General features: G+C 49.6%; 1 protein-coding gene across 13 annotated transcripts in view; it reads right to left on the reverse strand.

Annotated features, from left to right (window-relative positions):
* The window catches only part of Ccdc187 (coiled-coil domain containing 187), a 56,018-nt gene extending 36,945 nt beyond the window's left edge, over nucleotides 1-19,073 (reverse strand). For 2 of the 13 annotated variants that reach the window (XM_076937616.1, XM_076937610.1), the window contains exons 1-6: nucleotides 13,095-13,783; nucleotides 12,196-12,701; nucleotides 9,555-9,653; nucleotides 7,750-7,842; nucleotides 1,623-1,739; nucleotides 1-1,134 (exon numbers count right to left, since the gene is read on the reverse strand). The exon at nucleotides 1-1,134 is cut by the window's left edge and continues 2 nt beyond it. In XM_076937616.1, coding sequence (XP_076793731.1) covers nucleotides 1-1,134; nucleotides 1,623-1,739; nucleotides 7,750-7,842; nucleotides 9,555-9,653; nucleotides 12,196-12,701; nucleotides 13,095-13,237 — 2,092 coding nt within the window. In that variant the 5' untranslated portion in view covers nucleotides 13,238-13,783. Of the gene's footprint in view, nucleotides 1,135-1,622; nucleotides 1,740-7,405; nucleotides 7,518-7,749; nucleotides 7,843-9,554; nucleotides 9,654-12,195; nucleotides 12,702-13,094; nucleotides 13,810-15,441; nucleotides 15,613-18,980 lie in introns of those variants that run through there. The other 11 variants (XM_076937613.1, XM_076937611.1, XM_076937619.1 and 8 more) reach the window with 10 other exon arrangements.
* Between the last annotated feature and the right edge of the window lie 6,251 nt (nucleotides 19,074-25,324).

Here is a 25,324-nt window from a genome sequence, read left to right on the forward strand (position 1 = left end):
CAGACTGTGTGGGGACAAAGGTGACGATGCCAGGGCGCCTCTCGGAGACCACAGGGATGGCCTTGCCAAGGACAGACTCTCGTTGCTTCCGGTAAACCTCCTGCAGCCGCTGGTTCCGCAGCTCCAGCGTGTGTGCAGCCAAGGCCTTCTGTTCCGTGGCCTGCTGCTGTAGGGCCTGTGCTTTCTGACACATGAAGTCATGTAAGGACTCAGAGCTATGTGGCTGGCCCAGACAGCCTCTTGGCCTTGGACAGGGTGTGACCTGTTCCTTTGCTGGTTTGTTTTGCAGGAAGTCTTGGGCAGGCTCTGGCCAAGCTGGCTTGACTTTTGGGGAAGGAGGAACACTTTTGCTCTTACTGTAGGGACTGGACCTCTGCACAGAAGAATTACTCCAGGGATCCTGGAGAGCAGAATGTGGCCTACTCAGAGAGTTCCAAGGACTGGGCTCAAAAACCTCCCAGTCTTTACAAGCGGAATAAGCCTGGCCAGCCAGGGCGCTCCAGGGCCGCTGTGAGAAGGGGCTTGGCTTTTTAAGGGGGCTCCCAGACCTCAGGGTGGAAGTGTCCTGGCCCTGAGCTTCCCAGGCCCTCTGTGGATAGGTCTGCCAAGCCAGGGCACTCCAGGGCCGCTGTGAGAAGGAGTGTGGTTTTTCTGGGTTGCTCCCAGGCCTTAGGAAAGAGGTGTCTTGCCCCTGTGCTGTCCAGGTCTTCTGTGGACAAGACTCCTGCTCAGCCATGGCTTCCTTCCAGTGTTGCCGGCTGTGCAGGTTCCCAGCTCTGCCCAAGGAAGAGTTCTTCCCTTCTGCCATAGTCCAAGCAGTCTTTGAGAAGGAGCCCTGCATGCCCTGGGTGCTTTGGAGTTCCTGATTCCTCTTTTCTGCCAGGTTCTGTAGCTTTGGTTTTGATAGTGAGAGCTTCCGGGCTACTCTGGGGCTCCTGGCAAGTTCCAGACCAGCCTGAATTTGCTGACGCAGATCTTGTAGGGTCTCCATGGCACCTTGGATAGTTGCTGACTGATCATGGAAAGCCGGGCTAGGTGTGTGCTTGGAAACCTGCTGGTCACTGTGGGCAGACTTGGGCTTACACAAGCAGGTGTGGGCAGGTGAGGCCTCAACAGCTTCTTTCCTGTCAGAGCCTGCAAAGACAGGCAACAAAGGAGTGTTGGGGGTCTGTGGGCTGGAGGAAAGAACAGATCTGCTCTTCCATTCAGGGGACATCATGGGGTGACTAGGAAGGCCCTGGCCTCAGCCCCACAAAATTCCTCTCAGCCTCAGCCCTCATGATCAGCACACAAAGGAAAACAGGGGCTGCTTTTGAGTGAGCCACCTGCTCCATGTGGGTTAATGAGGTGCACATGGAGGGGTGACAGGTGTCCACCACAGGAGTGGCCATTCCCATCTGCTCTCCTCACAAAAGATCAAGTAGTACATCTGCTCCTAATGCTGAGAAGAGCCTCTCTCTTCAGGTTTGTAAAGATAATTTTTCCCAAATTTCCATCTCCGAGGGAAATCTCAAGAGAGGCTGCACAGCTACCACCTTCCCAGGCAGCAAAGAAATCTCCTCTGTGCCCACCCACTAATGCCACAGAAAAGCAGACCAGGCCAAGGCTGAGGCATGAGGTACCTAATTCCGTGGCAGGGGCCTTGCTCTGGAGCCGGGACAGGGTAGGAGGGGGCCCAAGCAACTGCCTCACAAGGGCTTGTCCTTTTCGCCAGGCGTACACACCAGCCAACTCAGAATCTTAAACAGAAAATACACAACAGGACCGTGGCTCTCAGACGACTGGCAAGGGGTCATACCAATTCTGGAGACAGCTTGGCATACCCTGCAAGGGCCCACAGGGAAAACCCTCATATCCAAACCCCTGTGGGAACAAAGCCAATTGTTTAGTCACTAGCCAGCAAGCCTGAGGTGCATCTCAGAGAGATGGTGAACCCCCAGAATCCTGCCCAATACAGGTCATATAAAACCTCTCCCCTAACAGGTCTACTTGTAGGCTACTTAACACCAGCCCAGGCACACAGCCAACACTTGACCAGGAACAATGTCAAGGCCACAGCCTCAGATGACACCCCAGATGGCCATTCAGCCATGGGCTCACACCAGGACCACAACAGCCAGCAATGTCATGACCACACCCCTTAACGGAGAGATTATTGTGCTCTGAAGCTCGTTAAAGTCAGAGCAGTGGGATCAGGATCAGAGACAAGTTGAGACTGCCCAATGGTACACAAACAAATGACCAGCATAGCCAAGCAACCCTTTCCCTGTCACGTGGTAAACATGATTGTTTAAGGTTTTGCTTCATAATCTCAAGTTGCATCCGATGCCAACACTGACTGGCCATCATGACAACCCCAGTCACAAAGCCCCACAAAGACAGAAGGCAAGCCTGACACCCACACTCACATACTCATTCCCACGTGTTCAGGAGGCTCATTCTTACACACACTCTATCATGCTCAGTTCCACACAGACTCACATACACTCGCAGGCTCACATAGGTTCCACGCTCTATAGACGCCTGTGTAAAAGAGCTGTGAACTGACGGTGTGGTGGCGCACGCCTTTAATCCCAGCACTCGGGAGGCAGAGGCAGATGATCTCTGAGAGTTTCGGGCCAGCCTGATCTACAAAGTGAGTCCAGGATAGCCAGGACTCTGTTGCACAGAAACCTTGTCTCAAAAACCAAACCCACAAACAAGTGTGACTTACTATAAACAACAGATGGGCAGAGCACAGAATGTCCATCCTGCAGAGAAAATGTGGGCATTCCAGGGCATTCCCATCATGCCTCTGCTTTCACGTACATTCACTTAGAGCTTATGCAATTCCTTCTAGAAGGCCACCTTGAAGGACAAACACTCTGCACGCTGGCCCATCCACAGTTCACAGTAAGTTCACTGCATTCTTACCACAGGCCTCACACAGAGTCACACATTTACATGTTCACACGTTCACACACACACATTCACACGGGCTCACATATATCCACATACTCACAAGCCCCCACACAGGCTCACATACATTCACATATGCTCACTCACATCAGCACACATGCTTGCATATTTGCATGCTCACAGATGCGCCCTCTCATACATTGAGCACACACTTAAATGCACACAGGCAACCATATGCAAACGCCCAGTACACTCACATGTGAGCCCATGCACAGCCACACACAGGCTCTCACATAAACATGGCCCCAGGTGCAGACATACCACTGTGTTCAGTCGGCTCTGCAAAACTGACATTAGTGCTCCCAGTCACTCCACCCCACCGCTGCTCCAGGTGATACCACCGGGGCTGGGATCCTCCATGGAGACTAAGTCAAGACTTGCCCTGTGCTCTATGGGCAACACATCACAGGTCAGACTGTCTAGAGCACCGACCCCTGAGGGCAGCCTACCCCTCACTCCTCTCTCCTCCCTCCCCTGACCTGACAGTTGTGAATTACATAGCAATCTGCCCTAGTTTAGAAAATTAAGCCATTGGGGACTAGAGAGATGGCTCAACAGTTAAGAGGCGCTGGGTGCTCTTCCAGAGTCCGGCTTTGATCCTACCACCCACATAGCAGCTCACAATGCCTGTAACTGCAGTCCCTACGAATTTGACAGTCTCTTCTGGCCTCCTCGGGCACCAGGCATGCAAGTGGTGCATGGACATACTTAAACACATAAAACTTAAAAGTAAATTCTTTTTTTAATTTTAAAAAATTTGAAAACTAGTTAAATCATGATAGTTGTAAAATATTCACCTATCCAGGTCAAAGAAAAACAAAGCCCTATGTTGCATAGTCTGAAAAAAACTGCTGGGGTAAGTTTGCTAATGCCAAGACACCCAATGCTCCAGACCTAAACTACCTTTCCTGGGAAGAAGATGGGTGGTATCCAGCCACACCCTCTATGGGACAGGCTGTGCTTTCTCTAGGCCCCAGCTGCTTCTTTTAATTTTTGTTTGTTTGTTTGGTGGTGGTGGTGTTAGGATTTCTCCGCAGTCCTGGCTGTCCTGGAACTCACTCTGTAGACCAGTTTGGCCTCAAACTCACAAGATCTGCCTGCCTTTGCCTCCCAAGTGCTGGGATAAAAGGTGTGCACCACCACTGCCCGGCTTGAGCCCCAGGGGCTGTGTAACTGAATGTTGGGGCAGAAAAAAACAGGCAATAGTAAAAACAAGTTTCTAAACAGACAGCAAGCTGGAATCAAGACAAACTCAAATGCTACATGAAGATGCCTGCCAGTGCTCACCCACGTTACAGCACAGAGCTTCACAGCTGGCTCTGCTCTGAACACACAGCAGTCACACTGTACACGCCATCACACCACACAGCAGACACACTGTACAGGCCATCACACCACACAGCAGTCACACTGTACACGCCATCACACCACACAGCAGACACACTACATGCCATCACTCCACACAAGCCAGCACATACAGCCTCAAACACCTCAGCTAGACTCCAGATCAATGCATGTCATGAACTGCAGTGATTTTACTATACACAACAAGTTTCCTGCTTTTTTTTGTTTGTTTTTTTGTTTGTTTGGTTGGTTGGTTGGTTGGTTTTGGTTTTTTTTTGAGACAGGGTTTCTCTGTGTAGCCCTGGCTGTCCTGGAACTTACAGCCTGGAACCAGGCTGGCCTCAAATTCAGAAATCTGCCTGCCTCTGCCTCCCAAGTGCTGGGATTAAAGGTGTGCGCCACCAATGCCCAGCTAAGTTTCCTGCTTTTATACAGACATACTGGTTTTGTTATTAAAAAGCATTTCTATTTTTCTGTGATCATGCCTCAATATGTAAGTCCACTTGCACTATGTTGTGCTTGAGTGATTGATTTTTAAAACTGCTCTTTGAGCTGCTGGCTTCAGTTCCACTTATGAGAATTCTTAAGAAGCTAGGGAGAAGCTCGGTGGTTAAGAGGACTGGCTGCTCTTCAAGAGGACAGGTTCAGTTTCCAGGGGCCACACGTGGTGACGCATGTGTGACCGTGACACCGGTCTAGGAGTCACCCACCCTTCTCTAGCTTCATAGACATCAGGAATCTATGTGGTGCATATGCATACATGCAGGTAAAACACAAATAAAGTAAACTCAAAAAACCTGTTAGGTGGATGTTGGTTAGGGATTAAGACAGAATTGCCAACAATTTCTGAAATAGCCCTAAACACACTCCTGACACATCAACCAACTCTGAAAAAACTTGAAGATGCCTTTGCACTGTATAGTATCAAATATTCAGGAAAGATTTAATCCTTTATACAAAATATGCAAATAAATATGCATTCATTAGTATGCAAATGTGTTTTTGTTTTAGTAGATGGTTGCATCACTGAATGAAGACAATTTAAGACATTCCCCTTAAACAGGGAAGAACAGGACCCTAGGCCAAGAAAGGTCAACACTGGAGCCGCACAGTTCCAGATCCAAGGCTAAGCCCAGCTGCTGTTCATCAGATACAGCTGTAGGACTAGTGCCTAGACTTTCCCATCTATAAGAGAGGGGAATGTGCCTAACGGTGCCTCCTGACACAGCCAAAGACATCTGCTGGCTTCACAGGCAGGTGGAAACACAAGCTGAATTCTGGAGTCTGGGGTGAGGAGGCTTGGCTGTGCTGGCCACATCCAGGTCACAGTAGGAATGAGGACGAGGACGAGCTTCCCAAGCTTCTCAGCCCTGCCCCTCAGTGGTGCACTGAACTGCTCATGCTCCCTCTGCCAGGCACTGGGCCAGAGGCACATGCAGGGAGAATGGCCCCATTGGCCTCCCTCGCAGACAGCCATTCAGCCTCCCCATTAGACCACCAGAGGAGTCCTGGTCGATAAATGGGTCCTGATGGGCACATTTTTTTTTCTGCTGAACAGTTTAATGGCAATTAATTTTTTTATGGGAGGATTTTTAATCTGTGGAAATGGATGGAGTCCCCAAGTGCCCTGTCAAAGCTCCAAGCCAACCTAATCTATGATAAAAATGCAAAGCAAGGTGATATAATCTGAAATTAAATATCGGGCTTCGTTTTCCTTTGGCCCGGATGGATGAATATTTTATAACTATTGTGATTTAATTTTTTGTTAACTACAGCAAATTTCTCATTCATCCAATTCCCAAGTCCTGTAGCTCTGACCCCTGAACCCAAACTCATCTCTCCTTAGCCCAGCTGTGGCTTCGTCACTGACAGAAACTAATGGTCACTACCATCAGGGTGACATGGTGACTACGATGATGAATGCAGCTGGTGGCGCGCCCTCTGACCCTGTGTCAGGCAGACGGCAGGTCATTTTTCAAGCAAGCCATTAAAACAAAACAAGGGAAAGCTGCGGATGCGGGAAACGATGATGTGGAAGATGGCTATATTTTACGCATGTTCCGGGGACCTTCCAGAATCTTCTTGCAGTTTTGCAGTCTCTCAGTCTTGGGTTCCAGAGGTGTTTGGTTTTCCTGACCTGTGTCACCTCTGGCCAGCTGGAAGACTCATGTGCACCCTCCACTGAGCACAGCGTGTGCCAGGCAAAGACTCGTTACTCTAGAACACAGAGACTGCTTGGGAGCAGAGGAGGCAGGACACTGAACAGAAATGGAGGTGAGCTTGTACACAGAGCACTTGCTACCCACGTTGGTAAGTCCAGAATGGTGACCTCATGGGTGGGGAAACTGAGACAGAGGAATTCCAAAAGACAGTTTAAAAGTACTCCCAGATCCTGTGTGGCCTTTATGCTTAGTCCTGCCAAGCTGACCACAACCCCACTGGGTAGTGATCTCCCCACTGGGGAAATCTTAATGGTATTTCTGAGGCCAGGCTGCAGCAGGAGGCCTCAACAATGGCTCAGGCATGGTCTCAGATTTCACCTGGTGCTCTAGTAAGGAACACGGATCTAGAGCCAGATGGGTCAGGCCCAGCCCAGGTCCTTGCCTTTGTGGTCCTGAGCAGACTGCCAAACCTCCCTGTTTCCACATCCACAGAATGGGAGCCAGCCTCCCACACTCCCAGCATACCTCAAAGACATTCTAGACTCTCTCCCAACAATCTCAAAATACTCATATCTGGCCTTTCTTCGGGGTCTATGGATCCAGTTAGATGGAGGGACTCTTTTGGTTCTCCCCCACAAGCTGTAGAAGCAGCAGTCTACATAGAGACTAGGAGTCTGGGATTCTATAAGGATCCAAGCTCAGGAAAGGGGGTATCCTAGATCAAAGCTTACCACCCACAGGGTCACTAACTAGATTGCCTGTAGACTTGCCATATAACTAACAGCCACATAGGTCAGGGTGGAACTCTTACAGGCAGCTTACTGTGTCACAGAGATATGGGTACCACCAAGCATGCTTCTCCCTATGAGCCTGGATCCCAAATCAAGAAGGCACACCCTCTTGACCAGACTACCTGGGAGGGTAGCAAAGCAGCAACACACCTCAGAAAGAAGAAAGGCAGGGGTACCACTTTACTCAGTCTTCCTAGCACACCACTGTACTGATGAGCAATGGGCTGAGAACATCAGGAGTGTGGCCAGATGGGTGTATGCCACTCTAGTCTGCAGGGGCAGAAAGACAGCTCACGTCACTTGGGGAGTTGCAGACTTCCTCCATGGCAAGGAACCTTCAGATCCCAGGGCCCCAAGCTCCTTGTATATGGTAAAGCAGGCAGCCCCTGGCAGCCAATGTCCCCAGCACAGAATCAAGAGCAAACCCAATCAAGAGCTGGTCACCCTCACCAGCTAGAACCACAGACTCTGGGGTCTGAAATAGCAGACCTCACCTCTGCCTTTGGCTGTTCTGCGAAGGATAGATGACTTTGAGATCTCTCTTTTGCAAGGAATATTTTTGATCTTTTTGAAGTTTGTCCTTGGAACTAAAAGAAGAAATGGAGAGAGAAGAAGGGAGGGAACCTTAATCAGACAACATTTTGCAAGTAGGCAATATACTCACCTTGACACTAGGGCCTGGGTTTGTATTTGCTGAGTAAATGAATGATGGGATGAGACCAGCCCCAAGGGAATCCAAGGGAATCTTTGCCGTGGACATAGCTTGCACCAGGAAAGGAAGATGGAGGTTGGAACTAAAGGATCCAGGCTCAGATTGACAAGTGTGGTGACATCACTCTGATGGGAGAGCCCTTTCAATATACCTCACAAGTTCAGTGGTAAACTAGGGTTGAATAGTCTGTTTGGGAGGCTGAAGCAGGAAGTCCTAGAGTTGTGTCTTGTCTGAAAAGGAAAGAGGAAGAGGAGAAGAAAAAAAGAAGTGGTGGAGAATCGGAGGCAGGAGGACATGTTTTGTGGAACTCCAGTCATGTGACATTTCCAGCATCATCAGATCCACAGAGACAGGAAGTAGAATGGTGGGTACAAGGCTTTCTTGTTTATCCTATCCTGCTTCCAAAGGAGTGGGGAAGAAAGTGTGCCAGCCAAGATCTGGGGACCAACGGGCCGGGGAGGGCTGTGGCTTCTGCATTCTGATCTTGACCTGTGGCCCAGTGGCCACACTTGTGGTAGAGAAGGGACAATGGTTTATCAGACAAGTTGAAAGGACAGGATGTCATGGAAGGCAGAAGAAAAGATAGGACTAGTCTCAAGAAGGTTCTGCCCAAGCAGGGCAGTGGTGGCGCACACTTTTAATCCCAGCACTTGGGAGGCAGAGGCAGGTAGATTTCTGAGTTCAAGGCCAGCCTGGTCTACAGAGTGAGTTCCAGGACAGCCAGAGCTACACAGAGAAACCCTGTCTCGAATCCTCCTCCTCCCCTGCCCGCCAAAAAAGAAGGTTCTGCCCAGCCTGTTGATCAACCAGCTTGGGACCCTGCCTACAACTGTCATTGGCTCACAATCACAAGGCAGGGCATGCCCCTGTTGTCTGCTGTCCGATAGGTGTCTACTGGAGTACTGACCACCCTTCACACCTTGCTAAGGACCTGCCTCTTACCACTTCCTCCTTTCATGAGAAACTCTCCTATTCCCAAATTGTCCAGGGTCTCCGTGATCTGGGGAAGTCCCAAAGCACCTGCTCTCCTATGCTTCTCCTCCTCTCCTTTGCTTCTCCAAAACCTCCTAAGTGTCTGCACAACCTGAAACTCTAACATGTAGTCTAACTGCCAATGTGTGAGCCCAACATCCCCACAGGGATGAGGCTCTTGACATCTCTCCATGCCCCTTTACTGTTGATCAGAAGAGTGAGCAAAACCATAGCTGTCAAAATCTAAAAGTCTTCTGACTCTCCACCCATAATTCAGCATCCCCGGGGCCAGTCAAGGGTATTTTGAGTACTACCTTCCATCTATAAAGTGGAATAACAAGCCTGAGGTCTGGCAGGAATCTAGAGGTGTGGGTTCAGAACAGGGCTGGCACACAAGAATGTGGAAAGGGCCTGGGCCTGGCCTTCTCTACACAGAAGATGTTGCTGCTAGGAGACAGCCCTGCTTTATTATTCCTACTTTGATTCCTTCTCTTGAGAGGCAGAGCATGAGAACCCAGGGTCCTAGGAAATCCCTGCATGACCCCTTTCTGGCCAGGGTCCTTTTTGACCATAAGGGTCCTTACTAGAATTAGTGTCCAACCCAGAGCCACTCACCTAAAGTATGATGCTGGGGAAACTTTGAGAGCTCCCGTCTCGAGCTGAGAGAGGCCCTGTCTTTGCCTCTATGTTCAGCTGTACGAAGAATGCCTGAGCCTGCAGACGAATCAAAAGAGACAAATGCATAGTGAAACAATTTCCAGAGTGGAGTTCCAGTTTAGTGGCCCTGGAAGCCGTCAAATTGTTCTTCCACTCAACACCTCAAGCCAGAAAACACATCCCACAAGGTCATCTGAACACATACCATTGTGATTTAAAAAGTCACACATAGTTCTTATCAAAACTGGCACAAACATCTTGTTCTGGAAGCTTGCTCAGGCCAACTATAAGCAGACATACACACACACAGGATTTTTTTTAAAACGTTATTTCTGATAGGCTTGTTGCACAGGTGACTCTACATCTCATCAAACTGACAAGTGAGATTAGCCGTTCCAAAAGGTTATCGGGCAACTTTGGCATAAGCCCAGAAGACCAGAGTACTGATAGCAATGCAGACGGTAGAGCCTGCACTCTTGAGGATTTAGGCTCTGCAAGGAGTTGGATTCAGGCCTCTTGTACCTCATGGTAGCAGAGAACTTATCTGCATTTTGTCTCCACTCAGAAACTGTGTACGAGCTCTAGAAGTGGGGTTTTACAAGTTCTTGGAAGCTCATGTCATGTTCTCATATACCAAAATGCTGGACATAAACCTACCCAGTAGCAGGGGCTGGGCATATGGCTTAGTGGTGAAGCGCATTTGCACATCTGCTCTTCTTGCAGAAGATACTGGTTTGAGTCCCAGCACCCACACCAGGCAGCTCACCTTGCCTTTAACTCCATATACAGAGACTCTAAAGCCCTCTTCTGGTCTCCATGGGCACCAGGCACACACGCAGTGCACATTCAAGCACACAGGCAAACACTACATCATTAAAAAGTTTTAAGCTATAGAATATGATTTCCCTGATGGTTTCAGTCTCCATTTGGACTAATACCTCCTTGATGTGTCTCTGTTCTCTTTTAAGATGGTCATGTTTGGCCCTTAGCATTGTATCTTGGAAAAACAAAACTTTTCGCCTTGCATCTCTGAGGAGAGCTTGACTGGATCTTTTAGCAATTCCAAAGTCTTTGCGCTTCTTGAAGATGGGCTAAGTGGATTTTGGACCAAGACAAGCCTTCAGAGTCCAGGGCAGAACAGTATGGTTTTGACATTAAAAGGTCTCAGAGGCTCCTGTGTTGAAGGCTTGATTCCAGATGTGGCACTACATGAGGTGACCACATGCTAATTCGAGGAATGAGTAAACCAATTGATGGGTTTCTAGCTGAGTGGGCTGGGGAGCCTGATAGGAGGAAGTGTGTCTCTGCAGGTAACATTTTATCCCTTGATCCTTATCTGTCTCTCTGCTTCCTGTTCACTGTGTGGTGTGCAGGTTAGCTCCGCCATGCCCTTACACCATGAAGCCCTGCCTCACTGCAGGCCCAGAGTCAGTGGAGCCAAGGGAGAACCCTCTGAGACATGAGCCAAAGAAAATCCTTCCTCTTCTAGGTTATTTTTCTCTGATATTAGTAACGGGGGTAACATAGGGACAGACCCAGAGAACTGGCCAGGGCGGTCTGCTGGGAAAGGCACGCGGGAGCTAGTGATGACTTTGTTTCATCCTCTGTATTTATCTGTACTTTCCAAAAGATGTTCTCCTTGAAAGAAAGTAACAGAGCAAGTCCCATTTTTATGAGGTGCCTAGAGTCATCAAACCCACAGGGACAGGAGGTAGAAGACAGATGCCAGGGCCTGGGGAGGGGGAGGCTGTCGGGGCTGCAGCTGAAGGATAGGTCTTTAGGAAAAGGATGGCTGCATAACAAGGAGTAGCTACCTGAAACAAACAGAACATTTTTAAATGGTAGAGATGGGACCCGTGAAATGGCTCAAGGTAAAGTGGCTTGCTGCCAAGGCTCACGTCTTGAGTTTGATCCCCAGGACCCACATGGTGGAAGGAGAGAACCTGACTTCTGCAAGCTGTCCTCTGAATCCCACAACTAGGCTGTGGCAGTGCTCCACGCATACACACACATGTATGCACAAATAAATATGATGCATTTTAAACAGCAGAGATGACTGATTTTATGTTATGTATTTTATGTACATGGCTTTTAAAAAGAAGCTGCTACCTTATAAAACAGATCCGTTCCTCCTTAGAGAAACGCCTAGGCAGCCACCTCGCTTCCGGCACCTCTGACGGGAAGCTCTTGAGGTATTTGTTTAGCTGACACCCATCTTTCCCACTCAAGAAAACACAACCCATCTTGCTTATGGATGGCAGGCAGACCTTCTAAATCCCACACTGGCTTTGCTCTTTGAACCTGACAGTGTCCAGGCATGCTTAAACGGCCCCTAAGGCTTCAGGGACAAACAGTAAGTCCCTTCTACAACTCCACAGGCTCTCTGGGTCTCTGTCTTCCAAGGCTCCATTCCTCTCATCTCATTGACACCATGATGAAGCTTATTCACCCTAAACTCAGCTCAGAAGCCCCGCCCCAAGCCACACTGCTCTCCCAATCCTGAAACCCTTTGGGGGGCCTTATGAACACAACCTCACTACTTGCCCTCCACTTTTCCCATAGTTGTGGCCCACACCAGTTGGACAAAGCAGCCACTGACCTGGGAAAGCGGGCACTGGAAGAGCATTTGTCACCTTGGGGGTCTTCCGTTGTAGCATTGTGGAGGTCTTGTAGAAGCACGAGGCACTAGAGGGGGCAGAGGTGCCCAGGGAGGCACAGCTAGCCTGCCACTGTGCCTGGGCTCGGATCTTGTCCCTCAACTGCTCCAGACGAGGGTTACTCTTCCTGGGCTGGCGCTGGGGCCCCAATACCAGGGGTGGCCTTTCCTTCCAGGGCCCATGGAAAAGTGTGCATGACTCATGCCCTCCTGAGGAGCCAGACATTCTGCCAGATGACACAGTGCTGTCCACATCCCTGGTGTCCAAGCATGGAGACCACATGGGCAGGCTGCAGGCCTTCATGTAGGGGCTTGGCTCCTTGATATAATCAGACCAGGCCACATAGGGAACTGTTTGAGGTGGACTCAGCTGCTGGGAGAGGGTAGGCCACCTCAGTGTTGTAGCCAGAAGGTTGTCCTTGGCTGCATGTGGATGGAACACTTCACTCCTTGGAGAGAGGGACAACACAGCCGGTCAGAGCTGAATATCTCAGATGCATGGAGTCCTATAATCCCCAACACCCCTTTCTCCCTGATTTTACCTCACAGCCTAAGACAAGAGGGACCAGAAAATGCCTCCACCACATGGACATCCCCTGACATTCTCTCTCAAACACTAACCACAGCCTTTTAAAGTTATCAAGTTCAGCTTAATTTATGCACAAGAAAACTGAGGCTAGAGTAGCCAGGTCAAAACCAAAGGCACAATCAAGTTTTGGCCAGGGACCCACACACTCACCTTTGTATCCTCCTACCTCCCACAAACAAGCTGCCCCCAGGGAAAGGTGACCAGAAGACCACTAGCATTGCTGGTACTCTTGTCCCATCCACACAAACACTACCTGGGCTTGATGCTGTTCTTCCAACCAGCCATTCTCCCCATGGGCTTGAGGGAGTAGAGGCCTTCTTGCTGGTTGGCCCTGGAACAGTTCTGCAAGGTTGCCCTTACGGAGGTGGGCAGCTCACCCATGGGCAAGGTTGTCATTGCAGTCAAGATAGGAGAGTACAGTTGGCAAGCCACACCACCTGAGGCCCTGGGTCTAACAGTATAATCACATGGTAGTCTGCAGGTCTACCACATAGCACCCATCATGGACTGGCCACTGCCTTGTTCTGGGTACTGTCCAGTGTGGATTCCCTGACCCTCAGGACAGTCATTAAAGGAGGGTAGGGTCAATGAGTACAGCCTTGGGTAGACAATGGCTGTGGGATTTCCTGGTGAGCTGCTTGTCATGGGGTGGGAGAGAATTCCAGGTGGCCCATGACAGCATAATAACCCCGTGTCACTGAGTGATAGCCTGTGGCTTCAACTCCTAGGTAGCAGCCAGCTGCCCCTGACACTCTAGGGAGCACACACCCAATGGAGACTTCTGGAAGTCAATAAGATGGGAAGAATAGGGGTTCTGGCCAATAAGCCCTGTGGTCAGCACAGTTCCAAGGACAAAAGACTCAAATCCCAGTGCTAAGCAGAATAACCTTTGACACTAAAGACCACACCCCACCCTGAGGACTGTGAGCACTTCATAAGCCCTCTGCTGTCTTGCCTGCTTCCTGTTGGCTGGGAAGTGCAGGTGTGGACAGAAGTGGAACCCTACCTAGCTTGGGGCTTTTCTCCCAAGCATTCCCAGAGAACAAAAGACTAGGCAGCACAAAGAAAACACAAGACTTGATTTGTCTTTTCCTTAATGGCACTGGAGAAGGTTTGAAAGGCTGACATATGTTGGGTGAGCATCTTACCACTGAGTTATCCTTCATTCTTAAGACTGTTTCTAAAGGGTCTGATCTAGGGAAGGGACATGAATCCCTGGAGACAATCTGAGGACAGACTACCTGAGTGTGAGAGAGACTACTCTTCTGCCACTAGCTCTTAGGCTCTCCTCCACACCAGGACACTCTACTACAGAATAGGTAGGATCCAGAGTCAAGTGCCAGGACCCTGGACACATCTGGTGCCAGCTTTTCTATCTACCACTTTCCCCAAGACTGAGGGAGAAGAGGCCTTCACATTGGCTGTCCCTGAGGCAGGTCTGCAGAGCTGCCTGTAAGGAAGTACAGCGTGGCCATGATGGAGATCTGACTTTGCTATGGAGCTGAGGCAGGAGGATGGAAGGTTAGCTCTGCCACCTGGGGGCCCAGGTGTACTAGTAGAGTCATGTGTGTGCTCGTCTTGGCAATAGTAACTGCATGGTTCTGCCTTGACTGCCCTGGCCTAGGTCAGCCCTGCTGGGACTCTTCTACTCCCATGGTCCTAGAGCAGACCCCACTCATATGTTCCCTAATGGCACTGGTGGTCTTTGTAAGTGAACTGCAGGACAACACCAAATATATCTAGTTGTCTAGAAAACATAGGCCTTCTAGACCCTCAGACTTGCTCCAAGGGATGGCATGTACCTCCTAGGACAAGACAGCCAGCCAGGATTATACCAGATTGCTGCATGTTAGCCTAAATCAAGACATGAGGAAGCTGGATCACCCCACCCTGGGATCTTAGAGAGCTCTGCTTCAGACTTCTTTGCTCCAGAGAGCCTCCGTAGAACATCCTTAGTGGCCTTTGCTAGCCTGTCTCCCACCCTGCTGCCTGCAAGATAGGAGTCAGCCCTGGGATGCCAGGGCTACCCAATCTCCCCTGGCTTGGACCTTTATTGTGGAATAGTTTCCTCCAAGATTGAAAGATTCCAAACTAAAGGGAGGCTCCTAAAACAAGGAGGTGAACAACTCAAAATAGTTTCAGGAAGTCCCTGAAATTGACCGTATTCACTCAGTGGCCCAGGAGGCAATAAAGACTGCTGAGAGTCACTCTCAAAGAAGTAAAGCAGACTGAAACCAGACCAACTTTCTGGGAGAAGCAGAGATCAGTCCAGCAGCTTAGAGGAGTTTTAGACCAGAGGACACTCTCCGACCTGTTGAGCTGCCTGCAGTTGCCCCGGATTCCCAGCTCTGTGAACTGTCATTCATGCTGGGACCAGCCTTAGTCATGCAGCTGTCTTTGAGTCATTTCTGCTCCTGTAAGTAACCCCTCACCCATATTCCTGTAACTGACCTCAGTAAAACCCACTGGTTCACCAAGTTGGACTTTGGCAGTATCTCTACTTTGGTCTGTCATGAGCTCCCTATCTGGAGTGAGCAGACAGGTATGTTGCATCTCCCTTGGAAAAGTTTTGTCACACAACAACCTTGAATAATGGTTACCTTTGGCACGAAGGAGCTGATGAGGTCCTGTTAATAGTGTTTTCCTAATAGCGGAGGAACAGGGTGGTTCTGAGATGGGGAGACAGAATTTCCTCACTGGCTAACAGCGCTGCTTCCCACCCATAGGAAGCTTAGGGCTGAGCTGTCTCCACCAACTGGGGCTTGACTTGTCTAGGAAAAAAGCCACACCATAACTACAACAGATTAGCCAGAACCAGTACATGACTGTCGCTTTGAACTGAGTTATTAAAACGAATGCCCAGTGAGCAGAAAAATAATATCCAGCATGCAAAGCAGCAGCACCCTGCAGACTGGCAGCAGACCCCACACACCATGTCTGCTGCCACCATCCTTCAGGCTAGGAGTTCCTATCCTTCTGTGTCTCCCATGCCACCCCACAGGCTTGGTACTCTGCCCTTCCTTGTTTCCTCAGCCTTGGCATACAACAGCTCAGTAAAGACCATTGCCATGTCCTTTCTTACAGGCCAAGCTCGCCGGAGGCCTCAGCTGCAGCTCCAAATTGGACCACAGGCTAACCTCTGCTGATACCCAGTCCACTGCAGGATAAAATCTATAGACTGCCCACTCTGTCCTAGAACTGCCACAGCAGCTTGCACAGAATTCTGCACTGTGTGCACCACAGGGTAGCTAGGAGCAAGGCTCGTAGCCTCTGGGCAAACCATAGCCCAGGAAAAAGAGCACACATGCCCCATACAAACCAGGCCTACACATATGACCAGCAGCATCTCAGCCAACCTGGAAACTCATTGCAAGGCTCTGGAGTTCTGAGCCCCTCAGGATCCTGTTCTTGGGCTTCTGACACTTATAACCTACCATCCTCTTTGTCTTCACAGGTATAAAGCACCAGCTTAGCTTCAGAGGCCACACATGCCCCCCAATTCATTCTGCCACCTCTTTCACCTGTCTTGGGAGAGAGGATGATTGTCCCCTACCATCCTACTGTGTGGCTGGGGTCCCCACACTGATCCCACATTGGTGGTGCCTGCCAGATTCCCTCTGCCTTCCTCAAAGGGCAGGGCCCCCTCAGGGACGTGCACAGCCTTGCTAACAACTAGCATTGGCCATGCCCCTTTCATAGCATTCACAGAGACCCTTGAAGGCTGGGGACTATGTTAGCCACTGATGGCTTTGACCTTGTGTCATGCCTTGACAGCCCTATAAAGCCTACTGACCAGAGGGACCAAGTCACATGTCTAAGGTCCTGGCAGGGTCATATCCAGAATACCAAATCCTTTCTCCGATTCACCATACCCCTGCAGCCAGCAGCAGCCACCTGGGGTTCCTTGGGACCGTGTAGAATTTCACCTAAGGGACAGTTTAATATCAGGAAAGGGGTTAAGAGGAAAAATCCAGCAAAATAGTCACATGTTGTCTGTCCAGAAGAAAGAGGACTCTGGTCAGTGACCTCACGCAAGTTCATTCAGAGTCCTGGGGCTAAGTCTGCTCCTTAGTAGAGTGGGCAGAGCCTTACCAGGGCTCCTGGAAGGTCAGAAGTGCATAGATTACAGGTGCTCAACTGGCTGGGCTTAGAATGTTTACTTGTCTGTCTGTCTGTCTGTCTGCCTGCCTGCCTGCCTATGTATGTCAGAGCCCAAACCATTGTCCAGTTCCTCCATGAACCACCTAGGTACTGCTATGAGTGACAGTTACCGGACAGCATGGCCAAAAGGCACCTCCCCTCAGCCCCCTGTAGGCTGCGGCTAACAGCGCATGCTAGGCTTAGGCTACAGTCTGGGTGGGCAGGTGCAGCGCGTGGGGAGGAGCTTTCTTCTGGAAGCCTGCAATGACTCTAAGCAGCCTCATTGTTTATTTCTCACCGCCTCCTCCCTGGAAAAGCAAAACCCAGAGCAGGCTGGGGCAGTCAGTGAACCGTGAAGGGGAGTAGGGCACCACACCCACCAGAGCTTGATACCTCAGTGCACTCCACAGCAACAGTGATTCAGGTCTGGCGTCCTCACGTTGGCATGGTACCCAACTGCCAACAAGGCCGCCCAGACTGCAGCTGATCAGCATGTCGAGCTGCCACAGTCCTACCCTGAACACACCATAATACCGATGGCAGGAAAAGGAGCAGAGTCTCTGGCTTTTAACAAAAGCACCATGCTCTCCACAGGCCAAAGCAGGTCACAGATGAGAATAACCAGCAGATGGCAGGGACACCCTGGGTATAAAGCACAAATCTCTTCCATGACACACAACACACACACACACACACACACACACACACACACCTCTGCAATGCAGGGCCAGTTAGCTCTGTGGCTAGGGGTTTTGATTTGGGTGCACTTCTAAATCTGGTGAGCCTATCTTTCTGTCCCTACAGCTGATTCCAACTGTCTGCTCTCCAGGGAAGCCAACTGATGCCTCAGGCTGATCTGAGCCCCAGGGAACAAAGGCCACACAGAGGTAGCAGCTGCTAGCGTGTAAACGCCCAACACAATAGAAGTGATTTGGGAAGGATGGTACCCTGCAGAGAGGCAGATGCAAGTGCTGAAAGGATGGAGATGAAGCAGAGAAGTGGAGTGGACAAACGGCTGTCTTCTTCTCAGAAGAGGTGGCAGGAAATGCAGACACAGATGTAAGGAGAGCCCCTCCATGCCACCGCTACAACTCAGCTCCTGCAAAGCTCCTTCCTCTGCTAAGCAACCAAGAACTGTGACACAGCCCAATAAACCTTGGGAGACAGTGTCCCTGCCCCACTAAGGTCCCCAGCATGAATCATGGTGTCAGAGTGAAGGCAACAAGAAGAAACCCCCAACCCACTACTAGTGCAAGCCTCAGCAGGTGGCAAAGGCCTGCCGGCCCTTCCTATTGTTCTTCAGTCCCACAACAGCAGTCCCTGCTGAATAGGCTCTGGTAGTCCTGTGACTGTGGACAACAGTTCTTCAGTAGACCACCACCTAGGTGGGGCATCAGACCCATGCCAGCATATCACCAAGCTCTGGCCCCTTGCCAGAAGCCATGAAGGGATGTCACCATAGTCATAAAAGCAAGAGCAGAGGTTCACTTCTATACAACCTCCTGGAGCCTGAAGCCCTCAGAGCTCTGCTCCTAGGGGCTTGCAATACAATACGGCAGCTCCTGGCCAGGGAACATCTATCTGAAAGGAGCCTGTGGGCACCCCCTCCCTGAAGGGTTCAGAATGGGGATCTGGTAAGCACCAGCTCTGGGTTTCCACAGCTACCTTAGCCCTTAACACAGACAACCTCCTCCAGGGACAAAGGGCTTTCCAGAAGGACTTTTCAGCCAGGTGGCAGTGCCTATAGCCCTCCAACAGACACTACAATCTAGTGCAGGACACTCCTAACAGTGGGGCCTAAGCTCAGTGGAGGGCAGCTTGCAGGAGGGAGGGCAAGATGGCTCCAACTCCACAAAGCTAGGAAGCCTAACTCTTCTCTTGTCCACCTCTGCCGTGCCACCCTTGCCCGTGCCATTCTCTCTTGTACTCTGCTGCTGGATCTTGCCCCTCCTCCTACAGACTTGCAGAAGACTGCAAGGACCCTCTCCCAAGTACTCACTCACTGGAAGGGCAGCGGGAAGGGCGAGAGCCTAGGAATAGGAGGCTGAGAACCCAGGGCTGGAGTCAGGGAGGGAGGCGGACTTGTACAAGGGTTGCCAGAGAAACCCTGGCTCCTCCCTCCAAATCCCTGCTTAGCACCTGGGAGGCTGAAGTGTCAGGGGCCTTATCTGTGCAGCCGCCCCATGTGGGCTTGAGGGCAGAGTGCCTGGCCCCTGGAGGTGAGGAAAGACACCTGAAGCACCTCCACCCTCTCTGCTCCCCACCTCAGGGCTGTGGTGATTTATCTTCAGCCTGGTCCAAAGCTCTCCCAAGTCTTGATGCTGACTCAGCTCATGTCTGCTCCACACTGCCTGCTGCAGGGATACCCGCCCTAGCCCCTGCCTCTGGCAGCAGCAGCCTGGAAACTTGAAAGCATGCAGGATCCCAGAATGTCAACAGGCAGCTTCTGAAACACAGACTTAGGCAGACTAGGCAAAAAGAACCAAGCCCTGGAGAGAAGCCAGGGAACTTTTCATGTGAGTAGACAGATAGACATGGCCCCAGGTCCCTCTGGTAATGCCAAACTCAAGGCCTGCAAAGCCACTTTTGTAGCTGGAGTGGGCATCCTTGGGACAGTGACAGAGGCTGTTGGGATAGCAGGATTCTGGGCTCAGGCCGTGCCTAAACCCTGCCACTTTAAGCCCCACATGCTGGGTCTTTGAAGTAAAGAACCTATATTTTTCCAGGGCTCTGAGCTTTGAACTTTCACTAGAGTGCTTACGTGTAGGACAAAGCTGTTAACCTGATTTCCTTTCCCTGTTCCTTGGACACCAGCCTGAAGGTGCAATCTCTCCAGCTGCAATTTCCGGTGATGCCAGCAGGTGGTGCCCTCTTCCCAAGCTGTTCGTAGAGATGCCACTGAAGGACACAGAGCACCCCTGTCACCCCAAAAGCACTCCAGAAAAAAAAAATTATTAAGAAATTCCTCAGCCGGAGGTAAGATGGTGGCAGCATATGCTTTTAATCCCAGCACTTGAGAGACAGAGGCAGAGACAGAGGTGGATCTCTGAGTTCAAGGCCAGCCTGGTCTACAGAGCAAGTTCCAGCCAGGGCTACACAGAGAAACCCTGTCTCAATAAATAAAACAAAGGAAAAGAAAAAAGAAATTAAGAAAAAAGAAATTCCTTTAGGTATTCAAGAAAATATGGTTTGGGGCAAAGATTGGGAGATGGCCTTGCTCCTGGGATACACAGGGTGCTCCTTGTCCCCTAGAAGGACCATGGCAGCGAGGCAGGTAGACTCTTATCCCTGGGCCCTTGGGTAGGGAACTCAATGCTGTCCTAGGCAGAGCCCCTCCATTTGCAGCAAGCCCACACTCAAGGTGGCTCCTGCCCAAGACAGGCAATCCTGGAAAGGTGGCTTCTATAGTCTAGAGTTCTGGGGACCTGCAAAGGGTCATCCCAGTCACCATCCCAGTACTCAGTGAGGGCCAAGACTTGGTCCCAACATCTAGCACCTGAGGTTCATTCCTGCATGATCAAAACAAGAAGGCCTTCTGAGGCTGAGCTGGAGTCTTTATGTCAATTTGACACAAGCTAGAGTCATCTCGCTTGTAGGAGAGTCTAGTGCAACCCCTGGGAAAGTGGTCCTGAGTCTAAAGGAAGGCAAAGAGAGCAACTGAAGAGGAGTGGCCAGCAGCCGCCTCGTGCCTCTGCACCAGTCCTGCCTCCAGGTTCCTGCCCTGGCTTTTCTCAAACGTCTGTGATTCAGGATACGTAATCCAAATAAACCTTTTTCTCCTCAAGTTGCTTTTGGTCACAGTGTTTTATTGCAGCAATAGAAACCCCAACGAAGACAGAAATCAATCTGTAAGGAACCGAAATTCCTGAGGAAGACCCAGGGTCACACCCCACCAGCAGCAACATCCTCACTCTGGGTAAAATCCCAAGTCAGCAAAACAAGATGGAGGTGCCTCTCAGGGGCGTCTGGGTTCTCCGAGGCTCACCTGCAGGGTTGGCTTAACCCCTGCTTCACTGCCAGAGGCTGATGGCCTCCACACCATGTAAGTGACAAAACTTTCCCTGAAGTGGAGAGATGAAACACGTGCCTCTTCACCCCAATCAGGGATCTCACGGCAGACCAAAGTACGGATACCACCAAAATCCAGCTTAGTGAACCAGTGAGTTTTATTGGGGTTTCTTACATGAGGGGTTATGAGCAGAAATGACTCAAAGACAGGGGCATCACCAAGGCCCACCCCACCATTGGTGGCCTTTCACAAAGCTGAGAAACCTAGAACAACCACATAGCCTGCAGGCAGCTCAACAGCTTGGAGGAAAGTGACTAAACTGGTTTAAACCACTTCCAAGCAGCTGCACAGGCCTCAAGTCTGTTTGTTTGTTTGTTTGTTTGTTTTTGTTTTTGTTTTTTTGAGACAGGGTTTCTCTGTGTAGCCCTGGCTGTCCTAGAACTCATTCTGTAGACCAGGCTGGCCTCAAATTCAGTAATCCACCTGCCTCTGCCTCCCAAGTGCTGGGATTAAAGGCGTGCGCCACCACATGTTATCCGACCTGAGTCCTTATGACTGCAGTTTCCAGCAGCTTAGGTCCAGGGAGTGCTTGACCACGAAGATAGGGGTGTTCTGCGGCTGTTGCTTTGATGATCCATGCTGCAGATGCTCAGTGCTCTCTTGGCTGCAGAGGAGGCCTGAACGGAGGATCACGGTAGCCAGTCGTGGCTACCAGTGTGATATTGTGCTCTGGGCAGGGGCTCCTCTTTTATGCTTGAATTGAGGTTACTTCTGACGTGTATGGCAGATAACCAGTCATGTCTGGTTATCTCTGGGCTATGACTTCATTGCAGGTGGTTATCTTACTTATTATACCTTATTTCTATGTACGCACATTTTGATTCATAAGGTTTCAAAGTAACATCTGGTTATCATAACTTCAAGACTTGTCCAGACTTGTTTTCTTTCCTATTACAATATGGAGTCAGTCCTGTAAAGGGACCTGCTCCTTACAACTACTATAGTGTCTCTTTACAGCACTAGAGACTTTAAGATGCCTACTCAGCCAAAATATTGAAACACAACCAACCTATGTTGTTAGGCTGAGATGGTGGAGACTATCGCCATCCTCGAGGACCTGAGAATACAGGACATTCATCTTCACCTCTGATGACTTTCATCTCTAATCGTCAATCATATCCCTGCTAGAGCCGGGCAGGCTGGAGCGTGACAGAGAATGCTTGCCAGCAGTCAGATCATATCCTCCAGGCTGATGCCCCAACGCTGCTCAGGCTGACATGGCTCCAAGGCATCCTCCAAGCTATGATATGTGCTTGCTCCATATGGCATGCTGCATTCAAAACATACCACTGCGTGCAGCTGTGGTGCATACAGCCCTGCCCAGAACTAAGCTTTGTTCTCCTGCCCTTCCCATATAGGCATCCTTCTAAGTCACATCTGTTGGCTTCCTCAGTGAGCAATGCTGCTGGACCAGTTGAGCAAAGAGGCCTCAATGAAATGTATACACCAAGAGGGTGGTGGCATCAGGTGACAGATCCATGTCTTGCCCAGCTATGATCCTGAGGCCTTATCCTTAATAATTCCAGAGCCAATGCTCAGAAGTCTTACTGGGTGTCCCCTTTCCAGCAGAAGCCACCTGCCATGGTGACAGAGGAGATTGGAATCTAGTGACCTGCTCAGGCTATAGAGGCAGTGCAGTCCACACAAGTGATGTGCTCTGACAAGCTTTGAGTATGACCTGGCACAGGAAAAGACTTGTAGCAGGCCAGCCTTCTATATGAAGTGGCATAGAAGAAGTTAGTTTCTAGCCCCAGACAGAGAATCGTGATCCAGACCCAGAGCCCATATATCCAATGAATGTTCATATACTGTGATGGTCTGAATGGATCTCCCAAACTGATGTTGCAAGAAAGCCATTAAAAAGTGAGATAAAGATGGGGCGGGAGAGATGGCTCAGTGGTTAAGAGCACCGACTGCTCTTCCAGAGGACCTGGGTTCAATTCCCAGAACCCTCATGACAGCTCACACCTGTCTATAGCTCCAAGTTCAGGGGATCTGGAACCTTCAGTCATACAGGAAGTCAAACCATGAAAGCACATAAAATAAAAGTTAATAAATCTTTTTTCCAAAATGAGATTAGGTCCTAAGGGTAAGATCCCAGTCTGCCAGGGCCCTTATAACAAGAGATAGACACTAGGGGTTGGAAAGATGGCTCAGTCTGTGAGCTGTTTCAGTAGGCTGAAGTAGGAAATACTTACAGAAGGTCATTTGTCCCCTCTCCGATTCCCTTTGGTCTTTGTAAGTATATAATTTTAAAGGCAAACTGGACAGCTTATGGGACATAAGTTCAAGACTACCCTGTGCTACAGAGACTTTATCTCAAAAACAAAAACTGTGCTGACAGAAAGTGCTTGCTGCCAAGCCTGATGTCCTGAGTTCAATGCTTAGAATCAACACGGTAGAAGGGGAGAAACTGTTCCCAAATGTTGTCTTCTGACCTACACATACATGCTGTGGAACACACACACACGTACACACATGCACACACACACGCATGCACGCACACACATTCACACACACATGTACACACACACATGTGCACACACGCACACACACACACAAACGTGCACCCACATGTACACACACGCACACACGCACACAGAGACGCTCGCACACTCAGGCTTACATGCACCATGCATGCACATGTAATGAATAAATGAATGTGTAAATGAATGAAAGAATGAGTTTAATTTTTTTTTAAATATTTACTTACTTATTTTATGTATGCAAGTACACTGTTGCTGTCTTCAGACACACCAGAAGAGGGCATCAGATCCTATTACAGATGGTTGTGAGCCACCATGTGGTTGCTGGGAATTGAACTCAGGACCTCTGGAAGAGTAGTCGGTGCTCTTAACCACTGAGCCATCTCTCTCCAGCCCAGTTTAATTTTTTTAAAAAAACCAACAATTTGCTTTCATTTTAACGATGCTTCCAGAGGGTCAGGTTCAGTACTTGGATCCAATCTGGCCTCCCAGAAAGGAAGTAAAGATTGATAAGAAGAGGACCTGGAGAAATGGCTTAGAGGTTAAGAACATGGCTGCTCTTCCAGAGGTCCTGAGTTTATTTTTTTTATTTTATTTTATTTATTTATTTATTTTTGTTTTTTTTGAGACAGGGTTTCTCTGTGTAGCCCTGGCTGTCCTGGAACTCAGAAATCTGCCTGCCTCTGCCTCCCAAGTGCTAGGATTAAAGGCGTGCCCCACCACTGCCCGGTGAGGTCCTGAGTTTAATTCCCAGCAATCACATGGTAGCTGACAACCATCTGTAATGGGATCTGATGCCCTCTTCTGGCATGCAGGTGTACATGCAGGCAAAATGCCGTATAAATAAATACATCTTAAAAAAAAAAAAAAAGATTAATAAGCAGGCAAGGTGCCCTCAGCCTCACACGTCTCCACTTGGATCCACATTCCAGTTGGCCCTGGGCCCTGGGGTGTCTCCATCTGTGGTAAAAACAGGCAGCTCTCCCAGTTACAGAACCCCACTCTTAAGCTTTGGAACCGTGATCCTGTTGGAGATTGGTTCTAATGCTTTGAATTAATCCAACTCCCCAAATTGGGAATCTGAGTGTCCAAATCCTTGGCCCCAACTGGGTTTTGATTGATCAATAAAAAGCCAACAGCCAATGGCTGGGCAGGTAGACTGAGGCAGGACATTTAGACTTGCACAGGCTAGGAACTGGAGAAAAGGAAGGAGAGATCACCATGACAGGGAAGAATAAAGACCAGACCTAAAGGCCCACCAACAAGTGAGAATCAGGAAAGTGGCCACAAGGGCCACTTTCCCAATTATGTTTGGGGTAACAGAGATGAAATATAGATTTTAAAAGATGTTAACTCAGAAGTACTGGAGGGAAATGTTTGCTAGCTGCAGGAAGGATTAGAGCTGCCCAGCCTTTGAGCTAGTCAAGGCATTTAAAATTAACTGGGGTGTGTGTGTGTGTGTGTGTGTGTGTGTGTGTGTCTTTCATTTGAGAATTCAGATAGCTCCAGGGTGGGTCCACGCCTGAGACCTATAGGGCACACAAAGCAGATTACCTAAACTCACTTCAACACGGTCCTGCAAGAAGAATATCCTAATTACTTTTTTAACACTGTGATAAAACATCGTGACCAAGGCAACCTATGAAAAGAAGTACTTAATTGGACTTCTTTGTTTGTTTGTTTGTTTGTTTGTTTGTTTGTTTCAGAGGCTTAGAATCCATGATGGCAGAGGGTTAAAGGCAAGGCAGCGGCCACAGCTGAGAGCTCACATCTTTATCTGCAACCAGG

Source organism: Arvicanthis niloticus, chromosome 6 (assembly GCF_011762505.2).
Source record: "Arvicanthis niloticus isolate mArvNil1 chromosome 6, mArvNil1.pat.X, whole genome shotgun sequence".
Taxonomy (NCBI): domain Eukaryota; kingdom Metazoa; phylum Chordata; class Mammalia; order Rodentia; family Muridae; genus Arvicanthis; species Arvicanthis niloticus.